Source organism: Accipiter gentilis, chromosome 32 (genome assembly GCF_929443795.1).
Source record: "Accipiter gentilis chromosome 32, bAccGen1.1, whole genome shotgun sequence".
Classification (NCBI taxonomy): Eukaryota; Metazoa; Chordata; class Aves; order Accipitriformes; family Accipitridae; genus Astur; species Astur gentilis.
In genome coordinates, this window is record NC_064911.1 from 6,365,514 (window position 1) to 6,384,318 (window position 18,805).

The 18,805-nt window shown below is 35.5% G+C and overlaps 1 protein-coding gene across 7 annotated transcripts in view; it reads left to right on the forward strand.

The window, feature by feature from the left end:
• Positions 1-18,805, forward strand: part of TTC3 (tetratricopeptide repeat domain 3) — a 255,764-nt gene that overhangs the window by 37,452 nt on the left and 199,507 nt on the right. For all 7 annotated transcript variants that reach the window (XM_049835275.1, XM_049835276.1, XM_049835279.1 and 4 more), the window contains 15 exons: positions 590-712; positions 894-995; positions 1,658-1,750; positions 2,459-2,523; positions 3,741-3,877; positions 6,159-6,473; positions 7,274-7,537; positions 7,984-8,030; positions 9,728-9,784; positions 11,172-11,248; positions 12,021-12,173; positions 13,122-14,028; positions 15,946-16,011; positions 16,720-16,869; positions 18,068-18,207. In XM_049835275.1, coding sequence (XP_049691232.1) covers positions 590-712; positions 894-995; positions 1,658-1,750; positions 2,459-2,523; positions 3,741-3,877; positions 6,159-6,473; positions 7,274-7,537; positions 7,984-8,030; positions 9,728-9,784; positions 11,172-11,248; positions 12,021-12,173; positions 13,122-14,028; positions 15,946-16,011; positions 16,720-16,869; positions 18,068-18,207 — 2,696 coding nt within the window. The remainder of the gene's footprint in view (positions 1-589; positions 713-893; positions 996-1,657; positions 1,751-2,458; positions 2,524-3,740; positions 3,878-6,158; positions 6,474-7,273; positions 7,538-7,983; positions 8,031-9,727; positions 9,785-11,171; positions 11,249-12,020; positions 12,174-13,121; positions 14,029-15,945; positions 16,012-16,719; positions 16,870-18,067; positions 18,208-18,805) is intronic.

Here is an 18,805-nt window from a genome sequence, read left to right on the forward strand (position 1 = left end):
TTCTAACAATGTTTTATTAATCTGGGCTCAATGCCAATCCTGTGGGACTTGAACTGACTTTGCATAAAGCCACTGTAATGTCTTTACCTCAGATGCTATTCTGGGAGAACTCACTAGCTCCAGTGCAGGGCCAGGTCTGAGCTGTCCTTGGGAATGTACTTGATCGTGTAACCCAGATCCCAGGTGAGGCACTCCTGTAATGCTGGGAAATGGTGGAAATGAGCAGACACTCCATTTTTATCACTTTATTGGAGTAATCTGGCTCTTCATTTTGGCAATGGAAAACTTACTGTATTCTCATGCGTTTGGAATTGGTCAGCATGTAAAACACTGGTCCAAGATAAACCTGCATGCAGGGAAGCTATGAGTACTGAGCTGATAGCAGTGCAAATGAGCTTTTGAATATTTTGCCATAAAAGGACAATCTGCCATAGCTTTCACTAGAAAAGAGTTATTCTTTTAGTATTAGTCAACTGCTGTTCAAAAAGAGGTGTCTGTTTCATTGCAGAGTTCCCTAGAAGTTTGTAAGCATCTACTGAATCTTTTCCTGGTTTCTGTGCAATCTCTTACATGATTTTGTGTTTCTCAGTTGATTTTAAAGAATTGTATTGAGGAATGCAAGTTCCCTCCAGAACCAGATGCAATTTGTCGGTATCAGCAATGCCATGGCCACTCCAAAATCCAAATATTTTTTACAGACCCGGACTTTAAGGTAAATTCTTAGTTTAAAAGGGTTTGGGAAATAAAAGTTCATGTTTACATGTTTTCTGGTCTCTTTCATATTAAAGAGCTATCTGGAACACACCGTCTTATCCTGTCTACTGTTAAGTTGTGCACTGTTTTCTGTTTGGTTTTTTTTAAGATGTTAAATTCATACTTTTTCTCAATATTAGGGTTTTATACGTATTACTTGCTGTCAGCAATGTAGAGTGGAGTTTCATATCAGCTGTTGGAAAAAGCTGAAAACAACGAACTACAGTGATAAAAATGATAAGGTAAGAGCTGTGTCAGACTACGAGCGTTTTATTTTTTCTTTTTTTTAGTTAGGATTATGGCTTTCCTTTGGTTTGTGGTAAGTGCAGTGGTAGAGCCTGATGTTCCACCTGCATGACAGTGGTATTAGGAGAAACAGGAAAGAGGACTCTTGCTAAATTGACATGCAAGCGTGGATAAAGCTTACTGTTACCTACAGAAGAAAGGCCTGTCTGTGTGAAGGCTTAGTATGCTTAGCCTGTTTATCTTGCATCATTTATGTCCTTCAATATGGAAGTTTTATTCCTTCAACTTGCTGTTGAAGCAACAGTTTGACTTTGAGTATGTCTAAATCGGCAGCCAGTGTAAAATTAAGGGAATCCAGACAGAGTATGAACTTATAAAAGGATATTCTTAAATTTGACTTTTGAATGTGAAGTTGGAGGAAGAGGGGCTTTGCTACAGCTTTGGGAATAACAGGTATATGCCACAGATCTAGGATCCTTTTGATTCTCAGTCCTTGCTAAGTCAGCTGTTGCTTGCTTTCCTCATCCAGTAAGAGTTTAGGACTGTGCTAGCTTTAATTACCTTGGTCACCTCAAATTAAGATACTGTAATCTATATAAGAACATAGATTTTGTATGAATTTAAATGTCTTTGTTGTGTTTATCATTTTCTCCTACAGGATTTTCTTCAAGAACTGTGTTTCACTCCTGATTGTACAGGCCTTATTTCAAAAATAGTTATTTTTAGTTCCTCTGGTCTCGTAAAATGTGAAGTAAGTAAATGTTCATATAAAATATTAAAATAATCTTTAAAATATTTACTCTTGTTATGGAGATAAAGTGAAGATGAGACAGTAACTGCAAACTTTTAAGTAATACACTATCTTTACTACAGAATCTGAACATTATTTAGGAATATTAATTGCCTGTTCTCTTCTTACCGGTTCTTCTAGTAGAGCAGGCGCTACCTTATGGTATTCGTTAGAATTGTCATGGATGGGAACTGGAGCTTCATTTTATATTTAGCTTGTGCGATGTGAAAGGAACTGTTAGTTTAACTCAGAGCTAATCTTGCTAAATGAATTAATTGTATTGGAAGAGTGCTCTTACCTTCTATAGAATCACAGGAAGATGGATACGTCTGCTCAGACCAGTATTGGTCTGGGAGAAGCAAAAAAAAAAATTACTGTAAAGTTTGCTTCCTGCCCACTGGTAAGGCAAAACAGCCTCCAGTTTTTCCTGACTTTGTGTTATCTTTCAACTTGTCTTTTCTGCAGATAAAGATGTATTTCTATATACCAAGACGTAGCAGTAGAAGCTAATTTAGGTAGACCTTCATGAGGCTTATGTAGGCTGCATTATCTCTTTTGTAGTATTAACTTTTGATGCTTTGGAAAGCAGTAAATGTCCCTGGGTTTTTAGTACAGCAATGTTCCATGGTAACCCAAATTTAATTAATATGATATCACTTATTTTGGTAGTTTGAACAAAAAATCATAAAAGCCAAGGAACCACCAAGAGCCAGTATTAAACAGAAATGTTCAAGGTAAGCTCTCTACTGTTTAAAACTAAGTTGAATCAATTTGAGAACAAAAGAGATTTCTCTAGGATTGGTTTTCATGCCTTTTTAAGAATTGCTAAAATATCACAAATACTTTGGAAAGCCATTCGTGCCCTTTGCCTCTGATAAACTAAAAAGTCTGCTAAAATATGTTATGATTCAATTATAAAAGCATTTAAATTAACTTGTAAAACAAGATACAGAGCTACAGATTTATAACATGAGCACAGGAGGGTATTAACTAGTATTGCTGAATAAATTATTGGTAGCTCTCTAGTGGTCATACAGTTCTTCAACAACAACATTTTCAGTTTGGTCACAGGAAACTGTTTTCAAATATACAGTGTATGAATTGATGCAAATCTGATTTTCCACACCTCTGTGTTGAGGGGTAAGTTGTCCATTGCACCATTGACTTCCCAGCAATTTGAACCACTAGTATTTGAATATAAATTGCTGCAGTCATCTTTAAGTCTTTATACCTGAAACCTTATTTCATTGCGAAATCTGTGGGCACGGAATTAACATCTGTTTTCAGTCTGAGATTGCAAGCTTTGTTCTATGCCTTCCACTTGCTAGAGGGAAGAAACTCAGCAAGATTTTTAGCTGGATGGGAGAGGTATTGCTGTGTGGCATAAGTTCAAGACCACTGTTCCACAGCATTTACTATCTAACCAACTTTGTGTGAATGTTTAGAAAGTGTTTAGAAAGAAATAAAGACTGTATATAATGATGCTATTTCAGTTGTTGATGCATGTACTTTTGATGTAACTTTCACACTTTGGGGCAAATAAAGTTATAAATAATGAGGAATCATGCTGCGAGGATAAACAAAATTGATTTTTAAAAGTTAAGGAAATCCAAATGTTAATATGTTATTCAAAATGCTGAGTTATAAATTAATAAACAAACTGATAGTATTTCAGTTAATCCTAATACAGACATCATTAATGGGAGTAAAAATTATTGCATCTTGAGATATCCTTACACTTACTTGATTTTTATGAAACTTCTGTGAAATTTTGTGGTCTCTTAACTTCCAAATGAAAACTAGCTTTATTATATTTGTACTTTTCAGCATGATATGTTATAGTAGAATGGAGCTTACAGCTATTGTAAGACATGGAAAACAACTTAGATATGCCTAACTCCTTTGGCAACTTAACTAATTTTAGGCTCACCACTTAATTGCTTTTTTTCAGTCTTAGGAAGTTAAAAATGAAACAAGAAAGAAAACTACGAAGAAAACGTGCACGAGAAGAGACACAGAATTCTGCTAAGAAGAAAACAGAAGAGAACCAGATGGGAAATGGACCATCACAATACAGTGATCACAGTGGTATGTGGAAGTATAGGTTATTGTTTTAAGTTATCATGAGGCAGCATCAATAGCATTCTGAATGTCCTAAGTGAAATTATAGCAGAATACGAACATTGAACATGATTCCCCCGCCCTTAAAGACTTGCAGTTTTACTTAAGAATATTTTTATTTCAGTTCTATTTTTAATTTCTAGATAACTGTAAGATGTTAGTGTATGGTTGAGTTCCTTGTAGAAAACCTTTATGCTTGCTTCATTGGTTCACTAAGAAGCAGCCTGAAGAGAGCAAAGGCTGAAATTTCAAGTTTATCCTTTTAAAAGGAAAAGCTTTGTGCCTAACAGATTAGGACACTGCTACAGAAGAAAAGTAACTCCATCTCATATAAAGAAAGATATCCTAACTGCAGAAACTGCAGTGACTTGAAATGTGTATTTCAGAGGATTGGGGAAAATAAAATACTTTAACCTATAAGAATGTAGTTGGTTAACGCTTCAGCTTTTGTGTTCCAGTTACATTGATTTGCAGTGCTCTATTTCAGAGGTGTGAACTTCCACTGCGTTTTGTATTAGGGCAAGCTACAGTGCAAGCAAAAATGAGTGGTTTTTTAAATTTTTTATTTTTTTTTTAAATTTTTGTCAGTATTAACTTTAAAATAGTGCTCATGTTAATTTCCTTGTAGAATTTAATTTTAATACTTTGCGGGCACTTTTTCATCCCATACATGCCATACTCGGAGTTCTCCAGAACACTGTTGCCTGTTCAATGGCGTATCCTGGCACTTTCTCTATAAAACGGTCTCAGGTACTAATGTTTTAGCTTGGTTTTTTTTCTTACCCATTTTATTTGAGAATGGTCCCTTCTATTAGCACCATAGATTACTATTTTTGCTTCCCTGTGGTTTTCTAAAATCACGGTCAGTTGACTTTGTGTTGTAGTTTTTTTTTTTAAGTCTAGGCTATCTCCTTTCCTACGGCTTGTCTTTAGTTCTGGTCCTTGGATCCACTGCAGGTCATTCCCATGTATGCAATTTGACTATCCCAAGTGCCCTTAAAACCTCTAAGAACTAAAAATGCCTTTGGTGTGACAAAAACACTCATTCTGCAGTACTGTGGATAAAAGTTGGAACACTGATGCAGGAATTTGCCAACACGAAGCAACTTTAACACAGTTCTGCAAAAATCTGTGCATTGGTGTTGGCCAATGTTTTTAATGTGTCCTGAGTTAATTCTATAATAAAATTGAAGTCTTGCATGTCTTTGGAGGCAAGCTAGCTATGACCCTGTTTTTTCACTTGGGGAAGTTCTGTGAGGAAATCTTTCAAAAGAACATCTAATTCAATCTCCCAAGCTGTCTGAAAGGTTGAGAGGCCATTTTCAGGGGACAGCTAGATCACAAAAGAGGGTTTTGTTTTGGTGGGTTTTTTTTTGTTGTTGTTGTTTTTTTTGTTTTGTTTTGTTTTGGTTTTTTTTTTATTAGCAGCCATAGCTACCTTTAAATAAGAACAAATCTGCTTGTAAATTGGAGAGGAGTGCAAGTGCACTTGTTTTTAGGCACATTTGTAACACAGAGGTTTTTAATGCAGACTTCTGCAGGATAAACTTGGGCATGGCTTATACCTGTAGAGTTCATTGAATCTGTTAGTATGCTTGGAATTGTTTGTTACAATGCTGAATTATTCTAGGTGTAATATGGAGTGCTTTGTTTTTAAAAAATTCTTTTCAGTTCTACATCTTTTGGCTATGGTTGCTATCAGTTAAGCTCTGAAAGTGGCATTCTACAAATGTGTGGTCTTGAAGACTAATGAAAGGTGAAGGCTGATACAAGTCAGTAATCTTTCATTCTTGTTCTGCAAAGAACCTGTGGCAGGGTCAGGGCAAAGGTGTGTTATATATATATAGGTGTATATTCAGAAGTGTGCCTTTGCTCTGAGAACTGATGCTTGGGGTAATTCTGTCTCTGCATCAGGACTGGCATGCAGCCCACACAGATAAAACTGTATAGACCATTGCTTGAAGCTACTATTACTGGCAGGTAATTTTTTTTTTTTTCTGAAATGTAGTTAAGGTGCTAAGGATTGTTTCTTTGTGTGAACCAAATTTAAAACAATGTTGTGTCAAATTCATAATGCTAAGGCTAGTTTATATGGAAGATATCTGTTCTGTAATTTTCAGTGTTGTGATAAAGCAAATAATTAACACTGCTTAGTCCAAATAATCTGCACTTTAAAGTTGATGTTTTTAATTGTGGTAAACAGACATGAAATCTTGTTTTGTTTGGTTTTTTTTAAATCCCATTATAGGTTACCTTCAGGATTTATATGCTGGTGATCGAGTCCTGCAGCATATCAGTCGAAATGCTGAACAAATAAAAACAGCTGTTTGTGATGCTTCCAAACTATTAAAGGAATTACTTTCATGGTTTGTAATCAGTGAGGAGGATTACATGTCATATTCCAAAACCAGTAGCATGTCACATGAAGTGATGGAGCAGCTCATCGGTTACTTAATTCAGGAAAAAAACAGAGTTAAAACAAGGGGTTTTATCCACGTGCTGAGTGAGCTCGAAGAAGTGGATCCCAAATTACAGAAATGGCTGAAACATCTTAACAACTTGGGTAGGCTATATGTTTATGTAATAGCATAAGATCTTACCCTGTCACAATTGTTCAGTTTACAGATTAAAAGATAATGTCCCTATTTTCCAGTCTTGCTTTTTTAACTTTAAATGGTAAAGTAAACCTTTCCTCTTTTTCATTTACTTGATCCTTAGCCAGGATTTCTAGGGAAGAAAGCATGACCATTGGTAGCACTTGTCTCTGCAAGTAAAGCATTATAATGTGGGCAGGGCTTTGTCTGTGTAGGAAAGAGAAAATTGAACAGATCTATTTTTTTAGTGTCTTTAAATTCCAGAATAGGCTTAAATGATAATATTTGTATAAATTATTTGTTTCTGGAAAGTAAATCATGGTGGGATTTTTGTCATAGAAGTTTAGCTGACTGTATAACTTGGAAGTAATTTAACTTGATGCTCTTTAGTAGTGTTGCCTTGCTGTGTAGTTTTCTGTTGAATTTATAATTAGGTGACGGTAGAAGTTTGTTTTTGCAGGCAAAATGGACATAAGATGCCAAAACTTTGGACAAGATTTGGGTTCTAAATTCTATTTGTCCTTTAAAGAATTTATATAGATTTCTTGTACAAACAATAATTAGGTGTTGACTAAGAGTAAAATTTATATAAACTCCATTTATCATTTTTGTTTGCATTTTCAAGATACGAAAGATTTTACATAATCAGTTTCAGCTACCATATATTTAATTTCTAGAACAAACTGTTCCTTTTTGAAGAGTAATATCACACTGTAAGCACTAAAACTCTGAAGCTGAATGAAATTTAGGGGTTTATCATCTCTTTTAGGTCTGACAGCTACAAAGAACTTTCTCCTTCAATATGGACAATTTTTAAAAGAGCTTGACCTTGCTATTTTAACCACACTCTGGAATGAGAAGTATGGTAGTAAATTTGACTATGTGACAACTAGTTCTGAAGACAAAGAAATTCGTGATTATTTCTTAAAACCACCCCTAGAGAAAACTCGTTGTTTCATATGGCTGTTAGAAGACAACAGAGAAAATTTTCCATTTCTTCATCAAGCATTAGATGAATTCTTTGATAAAATGGGTAAGTATGGAAAGGTCACTATTCTTACCAACGTTGTATTTTGTCTGGTTATATACTACATGTGAAGGGCTCTCACAGCTGAGGCTGAAACCTCAGCAAGCTACTAGCCACCTCATTATATGGGATATTCGGTATTCCATGCTTAAAAGGCAATATGGTCTCAAAAGACAAGCCACCCTATTTTAGGTTACATTATACTGTTTTATTTCATGTGCCACAACCAGCAAGTGAGTTTACCTTTATGCATATATGATGTCCAACCAAAATAAGTATTCATCTTTCAGTTTAAGCATAAAGATTCTGTAGCTACAGTTTTTAAGATGCTTTGATGGTATTGGATAAAGGATTATAATAATTATTACTATAATTTCATAGCTCACAATTAAAATTTCCATAAAATATTAGTATTTCCATTTACGAATATGACTTTGTTATCCTTTCAATAGATGACCCTACCATTATATTAAAGAAGCAGGGAAATGAAAATATATCGGTAAGTGAACTTAGTATCTGTTTCATAGATATAACTACGTAGATAAGCTCAGAAACAAGTATCTGCTTGGTGTTTTAAAAATGTGCAAAAGTGGAGAGAGACGTGCATCTCTTAGTTTATTTTACATCATCATCCTTCAAACCTGATTAGAGATTTACTCTCTTGTTTTATTCCCCCCCGCCCCTTTTCTTAAAGCATTTGAAGACTGTGTACCATTTTTCCTAAAATTCTGTCAGTAAAATACCTGTTGGATTTTCTCTTTAGTTAAAGCACAAACCAACAAGAAGATACCTTTTCGATTATGAGCATTTCAAGGGTGCAGATGAGGAAGTTGTAGTGAAAGCAGATGAGGGTACACTGATATGCTGCATCACCCCCTTTAGATAGGGAAAATAAGGCAAATAAGGTCCATGGGAATAGCATTTACATATTACTTGATAACAGCGGTTTGGTGTTAACTTTAAAAAAAGTCTCTCTGAAAGTATCATTGGGAAATATAAAAACAAACAAAAAAAGTGCCTGATGTACAAACAGAGAGACTCTTACTAACTGTCATATCTGCGTGTTTACTATGACAACTAAACTTGAAGCATGATTGTTCCTTGAGTGTGCTTAACTTGAATCTGCATAATTTTGGACACTAATTGTACTATATATTTTACAGTCCAAATGAGAAGGTAGTATAACCCAGCTTCATGTAACCTTCAGATCTCGTTAAATTGTAAGGCTAGGTATTTGGCGTTTGTTCTGCTAATAAGCAAAGTAAATTTGAAGTGAGTTAGACATTTTGCATTTGTTCATTACAATTTATAGATGCTTTTCAGATTCAACCCGTAAGTCTTAAAAGTGTACATCATTCTGAATCACTTTTTGATTAATATCTTAATTAAAGTCCATTCTAATTGGCAGAAGTATATTATGTATTTTGGTTAATTATGTGTTTGAGGCACTTGCATTTAAAATTATTCTAGCCTGCAGATAAATTTATCTGTACAAATCCAAGATTTACTTTTGATACAGAATAAAATTTCAGCATTAGTGAATTAACACGCACCTTAAAAAACCGTGAAATTCTTTGCTTTTTCATTTCATGAATTGGAAATCCAAGAATGAAATGAAAGCCATTACAATAAAACTACATCTGTTTCAATGTTACTTAAATCCTAAAATAGGCTGTTAGTAATTTACTGTTAGCAGAATTATGTTAATCTATAATCACGGTCCTATTAAAAGGTGAAGATGCATTTTAGTTCTTTCGTCTTTGCATATCTTAAACTGAAGTGACCAGAACATTTGACAGTTCTGTTTGCTGCTTGTTCCCCCACAAAACTGTGTTGTGTGGGATGTCGCAACTCTTTAAATATGCAATTTCAGCTATAAGTAATGAGTAAGCATCTGAAATACTAAAATGATAGAATATTCTGTTTTTAAAAATCAATGTTCTATATGTTTAAAATGAAAAATAATGAAAAGGAACAAAATGGATAAAGCCTTGCAAAGCTCTGTTTCTTTTTGTGTTTTCCACCTGAGGATGGAGTAGAGAGGGATAAGACTGCATACTTCACCTTGTAAATCTTGCTGTTCAAACAGAATGAGAACTTTAATATGAAAATTTTTAAAATTTACATATTGGTTTTGGAAATGCCTCATAATTTTATTCTAATTAAATACCAGTGATTTTATTTTTTCTGTTTCAGACTAATGGTATCAAAGTTAAAAACAAAAACAGGAAGAAGAACTCAAAAGACTCAAGGGTCAGTAACTTTTTAGATGCTTGCTACAAATAGTTTTTTTTAGAATTGCTGGTGTTCAGATGTACAGAGGCTAAATACCTTGTGGAGACTCATTCTTGCAGTAGTTTTTCCTGAGGTAGAATAATGCTGTTAAGATTCAGTATGGTTTGGTTTTGTTAAAATATGAATTTGTCAGTATAAAAGGTATTTCTGAACTTGGGGGGGGGAAAAGTTATTTACGAATAACTGGCTCTGACTGGATACCACAGTCTATCCACTATCTTAATTCTGAAGGACTGTCTTGATCTTAATTTGCCTTATGGGAAGATGTGAATACAGTATGCTGACCGCACTATGTAATTAATTCTTCATGCTCCGTTTTGTTTTGCGCTGACAAATAGTGAATTTGGAGAAGGACACTTTACCAGTCATTTTGAGAAAGAAAAATGTGTCCTTTTACCTCATAAAATAGATCTGAAAATATGTCTTTAACTGTCTTTTCTGATAATTTTTATGGGCGTATCAGTGACTGAAGATGCAAGTGTTCCATTTATTGCTCAGAAAAATGTTATTAGTTGCTCAGCATTTTATAGATTTTGCTAGGAATAATATTCTATCTGAAATTTGTACTTCCTTTTGTCCTGCTTTTCTAGGTTTTTGCTTTATTGAATGTTTCAGATAAAATCATCTTTGTTTCTTCCATGCCCCCACCTTTTTATAATTTTACTGGAATTTCAGGAGTAAACTTAAGATTTTTCCTATTCTCATCAGCCAGTTTTGGGATTTTTTCTGACTTAGATGCATTTATACAAGTCTGTGTATTTCTAAAGTTATTAGATAATAAAAATTAAAAGACAACTGAATGGTACAAACAATGGTTTGTAATGGTGAACATAAGAATAACAAGTGTCATGTTAAAATTATGTGGAACTAGGGATAACTCAGACTTACGTAGTAAAATTATTAAAGCTTGAAGGCTCTCAAATGTAAAGGAAGAGATTCCTAGAAAGTCAGTTGATGTGCAGCCCAGTGGAAAGAAGTTATACAAAAGTCTTAACAAAGTGAGGCTGTAGTGTTGTTTGCTTTTTAATCCAAACTCAAAGAAAAATCAGGCACATGTAGGATTTTTATGAAATTGGTAAGAAAAGAGGGAGGTTGGGCTGAATATCCCAGTTTCTTTTTCCAAAATAAGTTCTGAAGAAGTAATTAACAATTTGAAATTAAGAACTTTCTTGCTATGGTTTAGTACTGATAATTGTACTTAAAGGTTTTGCAGTTCAGAATATGGCCTCTGAACATGATGGAGTTACAGAACAAGGTTCTGTGTAAATAAGTTACTCATAGTCTTTACAGTGGATCATTTTGCATATACTTCTGTGAGATAAAAAAATAATCTGTTTTTAATTAGTCTATTTTAGTATTATCCAGTGGAGTTAGTACAGCACCACGAGAAGAAGATAAGATATTTATAGAAGAAAATACTTTGTAAGTACCATCATGTATCTTTGCTTTTATTGCCCAAACTCCAAAGTGTTTTGCAGGTACTGGAGAAGACAGTGTCTTAGAAACAAGTCTAGGTTAACATCTAACTGGGTTTGGTACAAGCTGGTGTAGAGCCATTACTTCTCTGTTTCCAGGACAGGTGTAAGGGACATTAGAATTGTAAAGATCTTAACAATGTAGGAAGTAACGAAATGGTTGCTAGGCTGCAGCCCAATACATCTTACAGGCCAAAAGCTATTCTTTCAAGTAAGATCTTAACTTGCTTCATGTTCCATTTTAATGTAGCAAGAAATTGGTTGATAAATTTGTACGTACTCCATCAGTCACAACCGAACTTTGCCATCCATGCCATATCAAGCAGGTTGTGATGTTGAACTGAGATAATCTGTAGTACATTGCTTAGAATTTAGGTGTTAATCAGGAGTCAGACTCTTGTATTCTGAGCCCGGTCTTGCTCTTACAGATGTGAAAGCTGCTAGCAAGAGCTAGGCTTTAGTAGTATTATTATTAGCTAGTGGCAGGTCAGTTAACAAGTTTAGCAGTTAAGTATTTTGGGGATGGTGTTTATTCTGCTTGTTACAAAAAAGTTTGCTAGTGGGGTGTATTTATAGCACTATGTAGTTAACCATACAGTAGGCTGTTTTCAGTATATGTGAAAAACACAGTTATTTTCAGTGACAAGAATTATTGTTCATATGCACTATTTAATTCTTCTCTTTTTTTTTTTTTTTTTTTTTTTTTCTTTTCCCTACAGAGATTTTACAAATTCTTATGAACCATTTGTAATCCCAGAATATCTTCGGGGGCAACTAGAGGAATTTGAAGCTCTCTGTGATGTTTCAAATAGTAACAGTTATCAAAGACTTTTGGATAATAACCCAGATCAAACCTGTGAGAGCTTATATGAGTATGTATACGTATCTGTGCTTAGTAGTTTAAAGGGTTTGATGTTACTTCATAATTTTTGTAATGCATTAAGCCCAGAATTTGAGTCCTGGTGATCTGGTATCTGTAGGTATGTACTAATGCTTTGAAATAGTTGCATATTTTTAGTAAGATGTGGACAAGCAAGAGTATTACAGAAAATTTTTATGCTTGGCTAGAACACCATCTTCCAAATGATTGTTCTTCAGTAGTTCTAGAGGTTCTTTGCGTTAAGCATTATTGTGTGTCCTGGTTTTGGCTGGGATAGAGTTAATTTTCTTTCTAGTAGCCGGTATAGTGTTATGTCTTGGATTCAGTATGAGAAGAATGCTGATAACACACTGATGCTTTCAGTTGTTGCTCAGTAGTATGCTCGGTATACTAAGTGAAGGATTTTTCAGCTTCTCATGTCCAGCCAGCGAGAAAGCTGGAGGGGCACAAGAAGTTGGAAGGGGACACAGCCAGGACAGCTGACCCAAACTGGCCAAAGGGATATCCCATACCATGTGACATCATGCACAGTATATACTGGGGGGGAATTCGCTGAGGGGTGGCAGATTGCTGCTTGGCAACTAACTGAGCATTGGCCAGCAAGTGGTGAGCAATTGCATTCTGCATCACTTATTTTGTGTATTCTGATCCTTTGATTATTATTGTAATTTTATTATTGTTCTTACTATCAATATTAGTTTCTTCCTTTCTGTTCTATTAAACTGTTCTTATCTCAGCCCATGAGTTTTACCTTTTTCCTTCTAGTTCTCTCCCCCATGCCACTGGGTGGGGGGTAAGTGAGTGAGCAGCTGCGTAGTGCTTAGTAGCTGGCTGGGGCTAAATCACGACATTGTGAAAATAACACACATAAAATATTATTTTAGAATTACATGAAAAAACTTTAATAATGACAACTCTTTTTTTTTTTTTCTTCTTTAAGATATTTCTCTCAAATCTTGGAAGAACATGGCCCTATGGAAATTAATAACAAATTACTAGTTGGGGAATATGAACATTTCCCTGAAGAAGCTCAAAAGATTGTAGAAGATGAAGGTGGTCTGAAATCTTTTCTTCTGAAATCCCTTCGTTTCGTTATGGTGGATAATCTTATTGCCTTAAGAAAGCATGCAGTTCTTATTAAAGAAGATACAAACAGAAATGAGACTGGAGATAATGAAGAAGAAAATTATATAGTCCGTGATGTGCAAGAATATTCTTCGCAGAACAAGCTACAGTTAAATCCAGCTGCTAAGGAATTCAAACCGCTGTCTTATCCTAAGCAACCCCATATATCAACATCTACTGACTTAACAGTAGCAAGTTATGAGACTCCACAATATTTGCCCTGGTCTTGTCCTACCTCATGTAAATCAGTGCATTCTTTGCATAAGCAGAATACTGATATCATAGAAAAGGATTCGCCATTTTCAGACATTTTACTAAAGTGCTTTGATTCTAAAAATCCTGGTATATTTTTGCCTCAGACTTCCTGGGGTTATCAAGATGAAAGAATATTGCCAGTGCTTTCTCAAATGCCTCTCATGTCAAATGTTGCTGAGCAACCTAGTTCTATTTATTCTGATCATGTAGCTCATCAGGATAATGATGAATCAGCTATTTCAGACCAAAAATATGTCTATAGCAGTTTTACACCAACTGAAATACAAATGTATGAAGACCCTCAGTGCCAACTGGAGAACTCGGATAACACATTTCATGAAGAAAATATTGCTGTTGCAAATAGTAAAAATGAAGCTGAATGTGGTATACAGGTTAAGACTGAAGAAGAAAGCAGAGGTATACCTCTAAAGAAAAGCAATCCTCATACAAGGATGGTAGCTGTTCAGGTAAGGAATTGAAATGCAACAATTATTTTGAGAGCTTTTAAGTGATAAATGACAGTGTTGAGCACTGGAAAGTGCAACTCCTTTTTGAATGATTTCTTTATGACTTCCCAAAGGGTCAAATGTTGTATAGAGTTTCAAGAGCAAATATTCAAGTGATACTTCCAGCCACCCAAATGCAAGGGCTCTTAAAAGTAGTATTTAGCATTGTCTAGTACTTATCTCCCACCAAAAAAGGCCACGAGTTAGAAGATACTGAGGTGTTTATCAGACTGGGAACTTCCTTAGAACTTGCAGTTTCAGTTGCTGACACTTTCTACAGCTACTCTTGTTTTTCATTTGTAATTCTTTGAAGAGATGGTCACTGAATTTTGTTTTGCCTGAAATTTTTGCAGATCTTTTGACTCAGGATCAATGGAGGGAACTGGTGCACATCAGTTTAAACTTCATGTTAGAGGTTAAGGAAAGTCCTTCTGTGTCATCAATTTTCTTTTTGTAATTAGTTCAGTGATTTGTTTTAACTTTCACAATGCTTGAGGATTTAGATAGTTTGTACATTCTAACAAGTGCTGGCTGGTGCTTCCCACATGGACTTACAGTGGTGGCCCAGCTGTAGGGTGAGTTCAGGGGGCAAACTCCCTCACATTTCCTTTTCCCTCCTGAAGTAAAAAAAACCTGAAAGATTTGTCCTACAGGCAGAGAAGGCATTTTTGAACACCTGCAAAGGGGCAGGGCATGCAGCTGAACAGACAGAAGAGGGGCTAGAGCATTCATTCTTTAATGGTACCCCAGAGTTAGATCAGCATACACCACTCACACTTCAAGTAATGGGGGAGACAATGGTCACATCCACATCTGTTACTAAGATGCCAGGCGTTCACAGTTACGGATATGGCCGTTTCACACATCCATTTATGAGGGATTATCCAACAGGCTAGAGGGACTGCTGAAGAGGAGTTCCTCATCTTTCTTTGTTTCTTGTCATTAAGGGAGTAATAGCTTTTTATAGCTGTAAGATAAATAGTTGTCTTTTTATTATTGCTTTCTAAATGAGGAAAAAGTTAACTTTTTTTTAAACTTGTTTTGTGTACAAAACTTTTCTTCACTTTAAATCTTCCCTGAGCAGTTTCTGAAAGTTAGTTTCCCATCAGTCTTGGCAGATGAATTTCATCACTTGGCTGACTGGGCTTTTAAAATAGGATTTCTGTTTGGTTCTTGAACACATGCAACAAAGACTTAACAGAAGAAGCAAGAGTTTTCAATTTAGAGAATTCTGGTTAGCAGAGATCAAAATGTCACCAAGCAACAGATATGTTTCTGTTTGCAGAAGTGTGGTAGAGCAAGGCATTTAACATTATCTGACTGTGATTTTTAATAACCTGTTAGAACAGTAACATCATAAACTGCATCTTTAATATGTCACATGATTAGATTTTAAACTTGAGTTCTTTCAGTAAGTCTTTGATGGGTGGTATTAGAGGAAAACAAGCAGGGACCCTGAAGGTCCTTGAGTCTAGTCTGTTCTAAGTAGAGGGAATTGTACAGTAGATCTTGAGTTTAGGAGGAGCCACAAAACATAGTTCCTCAGTGCCCTGTCAGACACTGTTTTTGCAAGTCGTATATTTTCAGACATTTAGAGCACAGCTGTGTTTAAAGACTTGGAGAACTGTTATCAATATAAATGCTTCATGGTCAATTCAACTAGGGAAAGATGACAAAAAAGTGCTTTTATTATAGATTGAAGTCCACTTCAGAAACACTTGCATAATTTATTTTTACATTGTAGATAGACCTACTTCGTAATGTAGTTGGATTTGTAAAATTGTAGGTTAGGTACAGAAGCTCCAAAACAGCTGACCTACTAGTTGCATGTATAAACTGGAAAACTTTTTAATCAACTAATGATTCTTTATATTCTAGGTAAATCATGAAGTAGCTGATAGGGAAACTAATACCTTGCCTTTTCATCCATTTGAAATGCAACAAGTAAGTTACCTGCATACTTGTTTAGATTTCTCATGAAGAAGGTTAAAGGAATGTCCAAAAATGTAGTAGTGAAAAGATGAAGGTTCTCTGAAAATGACATGTTTTAACAGATATTTTTTATTTTTATTTGTTTCGTATTCTGTGTGTGTGGTTTGTGGTTTGCCTTTTGGGGGTGGGGGTGGGGTGGGGGGTGTCTCTCCCCCCTGCTTCATGTTGGGCTGTATGCTGTGATGGTCTTGGAAGCTTCACATAAGTTCACAACAGGGAGGTTTTGGAGCTTTGTTCTATAGCTGTTCAGATGTTGGAGTATGTTTTAGAGGAATTTAGTATTTCCTCTCCAAAAATCTTGAGGTTTGATTTAAATACTCCATTTGGGCATATAGACAGCTCAGATTGATGTTAATGGCAGTCTTATGTCTGTACCAGGAGATAAAAGTGAGAAAATGTGGCCTTCAAATTAGTCACATTCCATTCATGGTCAGACATGAATGTTCATATCCTGAGCTGAATTGAAACTCTTACACAACTTTCTCTTAAACCTGTCCCCACCCCTCCTCACCCCCAAACAAACAAACAAAACTCCACCCCAACCACATTCAAGATTTTGAATCTCAACTGACAACAGACTGTTCCTTTTGGACATCATGAATGTTTGCTGCCCTGTGGTAAAAGATACTACATTGTTTTTTATAACTGATTTATTTTCAGGGAGATATTCTACGTATGGAAAAAGAGCATCAGGTATTAAAAGAACAACTTAAAGAAGCACAGGAAAAATATGAACAGTTGCAAAGCCGAAGCTTGGAGGAAATTAGTGCTTTGAAAGAACTCCTAAAGAAAAATATTGAAGAGACAGAGGTAGTGTTTTTATCTGTGCAACAGTGGGACAAACTGCAATGGCTCACAAGATTGGTTGTAATTTATAAACAGTATTTTTGAAACTTGTCTGGTAGGTCTAATTGCTGTGAAGTTTAACTTGGCAAACCTCACAGTCTTTGTGAGTCATCTTCCTTTGAACACACTTAAACACATAGGATATTGGTTGCTTCCCTCTAGTGGACAGGTATTGGTTTTGGTTCAACTTGAGAACAAAAAAGCACTACACTGCAGACTCTGTCATCTTGATTTGTTGGGTTTGCGAACAGGCTTTATTTCCTTGAAAATGTCTGAGCAAGAGGAGTAGTTCCCAAACAGCGCTATCAGCCTATTGTCACTTTGACTGGATTAATTTTATAGTTAAAGCCGTAGATGCTACAGGCTACGCATTTGCCTACATGAAAAGGAATTTTTCCCCACGCCCTCTCTTTAATCTTTAGTAAGATGGGGCCTGTCATTCATCACAGTTCAATGTATTTTTATCCCTTTAGTGGTGTGTTGGAGTAAACTAATGTACTGCAGCCTGGAAACTCCTGAGTTCTAGCTTTACCGCTGGTTGCAAGTAGCCTGGCAAACTTTCACGTAACGGATGATGGAATCTCACATCTGTGTTTTCTGTATGAATATTTGGTAAACATGTGAGCCCAAAAAGTTTTGAGCTGAAAGCATGGCTGTATGCAGGTGGATAAACTTGTCCATGGGCATTATATGGACTTTAAAAAATTAAAATATTTTCCAATGATGCATTGATGCTGCCTTCTTTTTTAAGTAATTACAGCAGCCATATGATTCACCGCTGTCTTGCACTATTGTGAATTGTAACTTCCCAGTTATTAGCACTGACACAACAGTATGAGTACGGCTTTTGAGTTGGATTTCGGTATGTATTTGTATGTGACGCTGTGGAACTGGGTTTCTTCTTTTAGCTGACTGCAAAACAGGGTTGCAAGTATTCTGAAGCTATGTAAATAAGGTGTGTAGATAGTTGTGGGAAAGTATTTGTGAGTATGTTGCCCATGCTAAACACCTGAACTAACAGTAAATTAAGCACTAGTAAAGCTCTGTTACTGTAATTTTCACTGGCTTAGCTTTTGATCATAAGTGTCAGCACTCTGCTCTAACTTGCATTTGAATAAAATAGTACTTTCAGAAATAATGTTTTCTTATTTTCTGCTTTTAGGTATCAAAGAATGAACTGGATTGGTTTCATCAAGACTTAGAAATACAAGTGAAAAAATGGCAACAGGAGAAAAAAGAAAATCAAGAGAACTTAAAAGCACTAAGGACTACAGCTAAAAAGCATACAGATACCAATGATAGGTACTAATTTTAAATACAGTTTTACATTACTTTCTCTTTGCTTGACATATTTTTTTTTAAAGCAGCAGTAAGTCCAGTTATTTCTGATAGACTATGGTAAGTTTCAGTATCTGCCGATTCCGTGATGTATGCAGAGTGAAAACTCAGAGTTGTTGCCCCAATTATGCTACTCTGAAATGAGTTAAATGCAATTCTTGGATTAGACCTGCTCTTAATAGGATCTACATACAATGTTATTTAATCTAATTAACAAATACTATTCCTTCGCTATTGAAGATCTTCCCATGTTTTCCAGAATCCTTTAGATCTGCACTGCTTTTTTACTTTTCCCCTTCATGACTTACCATTGCTTTCTCAGTGTACTCCTCTACTGCATTATGGTTAGCTTTAAATTTTGATTTCCATTTTCATTCTTCCTTCTTCTATTGTACAATCAACCCAACCGAACTCTGGTCTGCATCTGTTTTCTTACAGGCTTTTTGTCTGTTCTGCCACATAGCCTATCTGAGGGTCATCCAAGGATGCACATTTCCTTCTTTTCTAGTCTTGTCACTGATTTCTCAGATTCAAATAAAACTACAAAACCCACATAACTGCA